We start from the raw sequence: 9,182 nt of genomic DNA, 5'->3' as shown, positions 1-9,182 counted from the left end.
AAATTTGGAAGTCTAAAAAGGCCATTAGGCTAACTTGTTTGACAAAGCTTAAGTAAGTTAAAATTTTTAAAAAAATTTAAGTTAGAAATAGATATTCGTGTAATAATATAAGTTATGCTCATAAAAAGTTAGAGCAATAAAAGCATGAGGAAGTATATTTAGTATGGACTTATGAAATGATTAGAATTTCTAAGTTAGAAAACTAAATACCCATGTGAAATTTAAGGCATATAGGAATTTTACTATTCACAATAAAGACTTAAAAGTTTATAGCTAGTCAAAAAAGAAAAGTAAAATGCAAGTGTCAAATTGCTCAATCACACGAGCAAAAGTATACAAAATAAAACAAACTATGATAAAAACTAGTAAGACTACAACTAGTCATGCAGGTGTGCTCTAGAAGGATGAGGAGTCACTAGCGTGCTTCTCTGGTGGGTTGATCAACCCCCTCCTCGGCTTCAGCTGCTCCTCTTGCTCGGAATGATAATGTAGAGGAGGCGAGTGTAGGGCCAGGAAGATTGGCAGCTTCCTCAGCAGCCCTTGCTTCACATCTAGCAAGCTCCTCTGCCTGAACCTCCTTGGTGAAAAAATCGAGCTTGAGAGGTTTATTCAGTTTCCATACCTAATAAAAGCAGTCGAAGCTAGCCTCCTCGTAGCGAGTTAAATTAGCCTCCTTCTCTTGTTTCAACTCTTCATTCTCACTGATTAGTCCCTCATTCTCACGAGCTAACTCCTTATTCTCGAGGGTCAGCTTCTCCAGTTGAGCGGTCAAGGATTGGTTGGTTTGAGCTTGCTGCTGATTCTCATCAGATAGTCTCCTAAGAGACTCATCCCGTTCAGCCACAATCTTCTCTGCCTGCTCCAACTTGGATTTGGAGTCTTTTTCTGAGGAAGTTAGAGTCTCTACTTTAGCTTGGGCCTCCACCAGTTGATCATTTAGTACCTTGATCAACTCCTTGTAATCAACTGACTGCTGCTGGGCGTGACAGAAGGTCATAAGCGTCTGCATGAAAAACAAAAAGTTACTACAAAGCATTAACGTAAGTAGCAATCTATCTTATGGTGGAGTACTTACGTGTGTTAGCTGAGCAATCCCTCCATCTAGGACAGCATCGACACTAAGCCGAGGAAGAGATTCAAAGCTTTGAATCGTTGATGCATCGCGGAGGGTCTGATCAGCTGACCCCCTGAGCTTAGTATCAGCAGCTCAGAGTGCCTCGCTTGGGCTAGGCGGGCCTAGGGGAGTTAGGCTCGCTAATGGAGGAAGAGACGAAGGAGTTAACGGTGGGAGTGTCGTCGACCCCTCGGGTTTTCTCCCTCGGCTGGGCGGCACTGCCTTTGGAATCTTCCTCGGGGGCGTGGAGCCACTTCCATCGCCAGCTTTCCTCTTTGGAGCAGAAGCAATGCACTGCCTGAACATATCTGGATCTGCAAAAGAGGAAAACACAAAGTTGTTAGAGATATAAACATAATAAAATGTAGATGAGTATATTACTACTACAACTTTGTTAGTCTCAAATCACCAAGTTATTAAATGTATTCCTATGGTTACTAAACCTGAGTTGAGAATCTGGTCAATGAACTTGTCCTCATCGTCCGAAGATGAGTTGAGTTCTCTCTCAATCTGGATGGCCTTTCCTTTCCCAGACTGAGCGAGAATAGTAGATCTGCACTGAGGCTGAGGCTGAGGCTCCCTAATGACAAGGTCACCAGGTCTATGAGAAAGTGGAGAGGGTCCAGGAGAAAACTGGTCAGTCACTATCTCCATGCCCGCATTGGACTGATCAGTTGTGTTGTTGTCCCCGGTGGTACTTTCCACTGCCATATCTTGGTCACATGGTATAAGGCCCACCATCTGAAGGTAGTCTACAGTGACCAATTTTTTCACATCTTTCTCCTCAGGACTCATGCTAGCCAACTTCTCTGCTCGATCGAGCATCCCTTCAGTAGGCAAGGGTCGTTGGAATGGAACCGCATGTGTAAAGGCCAAGATGTTGGCCTTGATGTCCGATGTAAGGAAATATTCTTTGTAATACTTCCCGGGATTCGACTTGTGAGAGATACCACTAAGGTATGTAGTCCCCCTTTGCCTGTGGTAGAGGTGGAAGAAACCCGTGTTGTTGTGGGTGGGATTGGTCCTGAAGTCAAATAAGTAGTGCACCTCGTGAGGGGTAGGCTCGTCCCAACCATGCAGGAAGTAGAGAATATATAGTGCGGACAATGCCTGGATACCATTCGGTACGATCTGGAATGGGGAGACATTGAAATAATCTGCTATAGATCGGAAGTAGGGATGTAATGGGAGTGTCGCTCCTGCGTGGACATGATGCCTGGACCAAGCACAGTATGTTCCACCAGGCCTATTGGCTCTCTAATGAGAGCCCGGGCATATCACGTTCGCCCCACTCAAACCCAAAGCCTCGATGTGTTTGTGGAACGACCCGGGATTAAGCTTTGAAGCTTCGGCAGTGAACCAGGAAGGTTCTTCTTCTCTCCCCTTCCGTGGCTTTTGAGTGGCCAAGTTCTGAATCACGATGGCAAACTTCTGAGAGGGTTCTCCTGAAGGAGTTGCAGTGCGGGCGTGACTGCACTCCACCACCTTCTGCACCGCTCTGCGGGCAACTTGTGGATCTTGGTCCTGGGGAAGTCTGTTAGATTTCTTCACCCTCATCGTCGACTGGGAAGCTTGTTGAAGAAACTGTTCGTCGTGAAGAAGGTACAAGGCTGAGCGGGGAAGGATCCGCTTGAAGCGACGAAGGCGATCCTCGGGAGTACAGCTGGTGGAAGAGTGTGATGAGGAATCGTTGTTTTGAGGAGTCTCTATTGACTACGGGATGGATGTATCGGAGTCCGTATGGTTGTCACCTCCCCTATAATCAGAGCGATTCATCTACAAAAATAAATAAAAAACGGGGAGGTGAGTAACCATACAGAGAAAATTCAACAAGAACAAAATTTATTTTTATACTTAGAAAAATTTATCTAAGTGGTAAAAATATAGCATGCATGGAAAAAAGATTTTTAGTACTTAAAGGTACCTAAAAGTATTTGAAATTTCCTAAGTGGTTATAATTTCCAATGAAGGCTTGTGCATCCTACGGACACCAAAGGCCCGAGAAGAGGTGTGCCCATCTGCATGTATACAAGTGTGAACTTGGGCTAAGGGCGTGTCCTAGGAGACATTTGGCCAAAGGATGCCTAACGTGGGGTGGTGCGCCTAGTGCCCTACGTCCAAGCGGAGAGGCGTCTAAGCGTCAAGGTTGATGTCCGAGCGGAGGGGCGTCCGAGCAGCCACACACCTGGGTCAGTCCGTCCGAGCAGCTGTGGCGTGACTCCTGTCCGAGGAGTGTCGGGCGTCCAAGCCTAACATGTGTCTGAGCCGTGGACTTCCGAGGAGCCCAAGGGAAGTCCGGTCGGATGTAGTGTGGTTTGAGAAGCATGTATGTGGTCCGATCGGACCACATGTTTTTTAAAAAAAAAAAAGAAAAACACAGTGGCCAATCGGCCATACCCCTAACTTACCCATTTTTCATACCCAAAATCTCACCAAAAATTCCCCTATTTTCTTTGAGCCGAATATAAAACCCAAAAGCAAGGCCCTAGGTCCCCAAACATAAACACATTTCTTCATCTAAACATACAAATACAAGATCAAAGCATGGAAGTGGAAAAGTTTTTTCATGTTCTTGAAAACCCACTATACTATCAAAAACCCCAAAACCCACAATCATGATTTATATCAAATTAACCTATTTTTCTTGAAATTCCTATGAAATTAAAGGTAATGTTGGGTTACCCATAGCACAAACATCCTCAAAACCCAACAAACCAACACATTATACAAGCATTCTTATGGGATTCATGAACAAACTCAACAACAACAAAAACCATCAATGGGTTTCGGCCATGGCATGGGTTTTTCATGAAAATTTTTGAAAAATAACAAGCATGGAGAAGAAAACTTACTCAAGGTTGGAGAACCTTTGACTTGCTTGAAAAAGTGAAGAGCCTCCCTTGAAGTCCTTGAAGATTCGGCCAAAGAGAAGGAGAAGCTTAGGGGTTCGGCCAAGAGAGAAGAAAGAAGGAGAGAGGTTTTTAAAAATGTGATTTTCTTGTGTGAAGAAAAATGTGTAAGAGTGGGGGATATTTAAAGAAAAAAAAGTGGGGCTTATTGTTTATTTTTGGACCCTTCGCATTTCGGGGCTATTTTTTCTCCCCACCATCATGGACAGTTTTTTGCAGTGATCGTGGCCTATAAGTTGTGCTGCATGGCGGGAAGATGAACAGTTATTTTTAATGGAGAAAAAAGTTTATTATGTGAAAGTATCATATAATAAACTTGGGGGGCAAATGTTATCCCAAAATTTGAAAATGATGATGTGGCAATAAAATTGACAAGTGGCATGGATTAGTTGGGTGATCTGACTTAGCAGTAGCCCAATACATCAGTGAAGAATTTAGACTGCTTGAGGGATGTCATAACAAAGCCAAGTGCACCCAAGGAAAGTACTTGGCTAGTGTATGCCCGGTCGGACCTTGGTCCAAGGAAAGCATGTGATCGGACCTTGGTCCGAGGAGGAGCCCCAAAAGGTCCGGTCGGACCTTAGTCCGAGGAGTCCAAGTGATGGGCTCGGACCCTTGTCCGAGGAATGCCCTAAGTGATGGGCTCGGACCCTAGTCCGAGGAATGCCCTAAGAGATGGGCTCGTACCCTAGTCCGAGGAGAGGCCACAAGAGGTCTGGTCGGACCTTGATCCGAGGAGGGGCACAAGTGATGTGCTCGGACCTTGGTCTGAGGAAGGCACTCCAAGAGGTCCGGTCGGACCATGTCCGAGTAGAAGCCCCATGCATGTGTTCGGACCCTGATCCGAGGAGAGCCAAGGAGGGTGGCTCGGACCATGGTCCGAGGAGAAGCCCCATGAAGAGTGGCTCGGACCTTAGTCTGAGGAGAGCCAAGAGAGGTGTTCGAACCTTGGTCCGAGGAGAGACTAGAGGTGTGCTCGGACCTTGGTCCGAGGAGACCCAAGGCTGTGGTCCGAGGTGAGCCCAAAAAGTGACTGGTCGAACCTTGGTCCGAGGAGTAGTCCAAGGAGTATGGTCCATATGCATGTATCCAACATGCATATGTCCGACCAGCACTTGTGTGTGTCCAGCATGCATGCATTCGACCAGAAGAAGATATTCATCAAACAAATGGACCAGACTACGTCAAATTCCCAGAAACGGCTTCAGCAAAAATCAGTCTGGGCATCACGGGAATCTCTCATTCCTCACTCGAATTGAGGAATCTGTTGTATTTTGAATATTTTGTGTAATTTAAATATAATATGAGTAATAAAATATCCCGATCCTAGGGGGATATCAGTTTAGGATCCCAAGCCTATAAATAGAGGGTGGATGGGATCAGAAAGGGACTTTGGGGCAATTTGAGATTTGGTCTAAGTTCTAGAGAGAGAAAGTGTGTTTTCCTTAAGAGAGAACCCTTTTTGTATTCCTGAAAATTTACACTGAAGAAACTCAGTTGACACTGGTTCATCTGATCTTGAGTATAGATAAATTAATAAAATCTCTAAGTGGATTAGGCTATTACCGACTGAACGGGGCTGAACCACTATAAAATCTTGTGTGTTATTTACTTTTCTTGATTAAACTATCTGTGCCGATTAAATTCTCTTGAAGGTTTGTCGTTATTGACGTTCTCGCGTCATTGGCTAAAAACACAGTCAACAGTTTCTTTTGGGATCCCTTGTGTAAAACGTTTAATTATATTAAATGTATCTTTTGAGACCGAAATCTTTTAACCCTAGCTCATTAATGGTTTCAGTGACACTATTTTAACTAAATGACTTGATTAGCAAGTCCTGTACCTTTTTAAATACACAGTGTAGGGGTCTTGGTTATCCACGGCGTTACAACTTGGTATCAAAGCGTCCTAGGTTTAAGGGATCCTGAAGACCGGTTGGGCATGTACATTCCCTGCTAGAGACAAGCTCTATTCAGGGTTTGGTAATGTGTATATGTGCTTATATGCTTGTATGTAAGTACCCTTGGAGATTTCGGGCAAAGCAGGTACCCTTGCTTTCTCTTCTTCCGCCAATCGAGCAACGCAGCGGGCTATCTCAGCATGCCTTGCGTGCTTGGGAAGATAGCTGAAATCAGCCTCTTGTTTGTGTTTCTAGAAGTCATAGAAACACTTAACCGTGGCGTTCTTATACCTTTCCAAATTTCTGGCGTTAGCTTTTTCAAGCTTCTCAATCCGGCCCTCCAATGTTGCAGTCTCCTGTCTACTCGCGGTCAAGTCCTCCTCAAGCTTTCTATTCTCGTGGTAGTTGATGTGGTTAGACTCCTTGAAATTGTCTCTTTGATCAATGGCCTTATCCAGAGTAGTCTGCTTCTCCTTTACCTCCTCAGCCAGTTTGTTCTTCTCCTCAAGCATTGCCTCAAGCTGTTCAGTGTATTTTGCTTCGGCAGCCTTGAGTTCTTCAGCGTGTCGTTGCTCCAAAGCCCTGGACTGCTCGGTGATGGCACCCGAGCAGAGCCGGCTGGCAGTAAGGGTCAGCATTGCCTGCGATTAGAGCGAAAGTTAAACTTACTGTAGAGTATAAAAGGGCTGTCTCCATAGAAAAAGATAACTTACACTGGCAAACTCATTTAATGCGCGGGTTAAGATCTGGTCGACGTCCATCGTCTCCATCCCAGCCAATGCCTCTTGGCAATGTTCGTGCTTCAAAATTTTGGCCACCCTGTCTTTGACAGATCTTAAGGCATGACTCGATATGTCGCCTCCTGTGGAAGCAGGAGCAGCCTGCTGAGTCTGGTCGGTTGGGGCCAGTGGAGAAGGTGTCGACTCGACAGGAGCAGGAGGAGTTTGCTGCTCGAGAGGAGAAGGAGGTGGTGTTACATTTGTTGAAGGTCCGTCTGCCGGAGGGCCTGCAATACGAGTTTTCTTAGCCGGAGGCGCTTTACTGCTTTCCCCGGGATGCCGCTTGCTCGTCTTCTTCTTGCTCGAGGGAGCTTCAGGAGCCTCGGGGGCACTATATATGTCGAACACATTCTCGGAGTCCATGTCTATAAGAAAAGAAAATACACGAACAGTGAGATAGTATAAACAATTGAGTATGTTATGTTATGAAAAGAAACAAAGAAAATTTTAAGTGAAATACCCAAGCTATCATTATTGATCGCTACATTATATACTCTACTAGCGTTACACTCACGCTCTGGCATGAAGAAGTCTGACTCTAAATTGGGAGCGTACTTAAAATTGTCGTCCCCGTCAAATAAGTGACAGGGAATTGGCACTACACCAAATACCTCTTTTTATAATACATACTGATAAGCTAATTGGAAAAGTATTATAATAGGTATAAAGTTAAAATGGAGGGAAACCAAAAAAAATTTGCTGGGTAAAGTTAAAATGGAGGGAAAAAAAAGCTCAATTAATGTAAAGCATTTTTTCACCCAATAAAATAAAAAACTTAGAAAAATAATATTAACCCTCATCCATGTTTCTCTGAACCCTCACCTCTCTCTGAACCCTCCATCATTTCTCTCAACTTTCCCTTTCTCAATCGATTATCTTCAGCAAATTTCCCTCTCTCCCTCAGTTGCAGTCATCCATCAACAGCTCCAAGTACTTGACCAAAAGAGAGATCTTTCTTCTTGGTGAAGAACTCTCCAACAACGTTGTGGGAAAATAATTGGTAAAGCCCTAAACATAGTAAAAATTATTATCTTTTGTTAAGATACATGTCTTCTTTTTCTGATTCCTTTATTTGGGGATATTCCAGAGGGGTTGTGTTGAGAGAGACATGAAGAGAATGGTGGGCATTCAGTGCTATAAAGGGATTAGACATAGGGAAGGATTGCCAAGCAGAGGAAAACAAACAAGGACGAATGCTCGAACCAAGAAAAGTCATCTGCCTATTCCTCTTACATTGAGGAAGAAATAGTTTCTGTTGTCATTTTCACTACCAAATTGGTCTAGGTTTTCATTTCGATCTTAGCCTTTTTCGAATCATTGTTATTTTGTTGAATACAAAAACATGAAATAAATTTCTCTAATAAGTCATGATAAGCTTCATTTTGTGACTAAAAAAACCTTCTTTCAAGTTAAATAGTAATTTGTGTTGGATTATCTTCTTTGATATTTTTGTTGTGGCTATATATAGCAAATTACAACTCTTTACACTAAGAATATGATCCACACTACCTTGCTATCATTCAAATTCAAATTTCAACTCTTTATTTTCTTGTTTTGTTGAGATCATTGTTGGAACCCAAGTTACTGAGCAATTATTGGAGGGGTTTGGCCGTTCAGATCTTAACTTTTAGGTTTTTCTTTTGATTGACATGATTTTTTTTTGCAGCGCAGTTTGTTTTGGTAACTACCAAGTACCGAACCAACCAATGTCTAATGATGAAAACATTTCCAGAACTGACATATTTTGTGCAGATTTCTCAGCTTTACAAATTCTTACAAACTGTTTGGTGATTTGAGTTGAAAGAAGAACGAAAACTATGGCATGGAAGACAAACTGCAACGAGTTAAAGAAGAAAACAGGAATCTCTCTGAACTCAACCTTTCAAGCAACATATCACAGAAGAATCTTGATGCACTTTGGTGATGGAAAGTCCACTCCTTGTCTTGATGTGCTCCCAAGACAGGAGAAGGGTTGCTGTGATCTCAACACCTCCGCCTTCATCCACCGCATGATCCTTATCGAGAAACCCAATCTCATCATTTTCACTGGTAATATTCTCTTTTCCTTCTTCGTTTCTTTTTTACTGACTTTGTATCCTTAAGTTGGGGTTGTTTTTCTTTCTATAATTATTAGCAAAGTGATTTGTCTACTTTACAAAAATTTTGAATAGGGTTTGTATTTGATAGTGAGATTTTTAGCGAATAGAACTTGTTTTGCTAGCCATGAAAATTGAGAACTCAGTTTTGAAAATAACATGTACATGATAATAGCTAGTTGGGTTGTTCAGTTTGTGACTGTAAGTCTATACCTTGTGCTAGTTTGTTTTCTTAGAATTAATTATGTTTTAGCTCTGCTCTGTTAATACCCAGCTGCCTAATCGACAAAATCTCTTTTAACTGCCACTTGATCTTAATTTGGGGACCTATTTCTATATTGTGCAACAGGGGACCTATCTTTATATTCTCTTTCAGGTCTTGAG

General features: G+C 43.0%; 1 protein-coding gene across 1 annotated transcript; it reads right to left on the bottom strand.

Annotated features, from left to right (window-relative positions):
* Nucleotides 1–622: 622 nt before the first annotated feature.
* Nucleotides 623–7,065, bottom strand: LOC133825052 (uncharacterized). Its single transcript, XM_062258048.1, has 6 exons — nucleotides 6,706–7,065; nucleotides 6,215–6,564; nucleotides 1,558–1,694; nucleotides 1,337–1,428; nucleotides 944–1,003; nucleotides 623–796 (listed from the first exon to the last, which is right to left on the bottom strand). Exons 1-6 carry the CDS (start codon nucleotides 7,063–7,065, stop codon nucleotides 623–625), a joined length of 1,173 nt encoding a protein of 390 aa, XP_062114032.1.
* Between the last annotated feature and the right edge of the window lie 2,117 nt (nucleotides 7,066–9,182).

The sequence above is a fragment of the Humulus lupulus genome, chromosome 3, assembly GCF_963169125.1.
Source record: "Humulus lupulus chromosome 3, drHumLupu1.1, whole genome shotgun sequence".
Lineage (NCBI taxonomy): Eukaryota > Viridiplantae > Streptophyta > Magnoliopsida > Rosales > Cannabaceae > Humulus > Humulus lupulus.
This window is presented reverse-complemented; position numbering and strand designations above follow the sequence as displayed.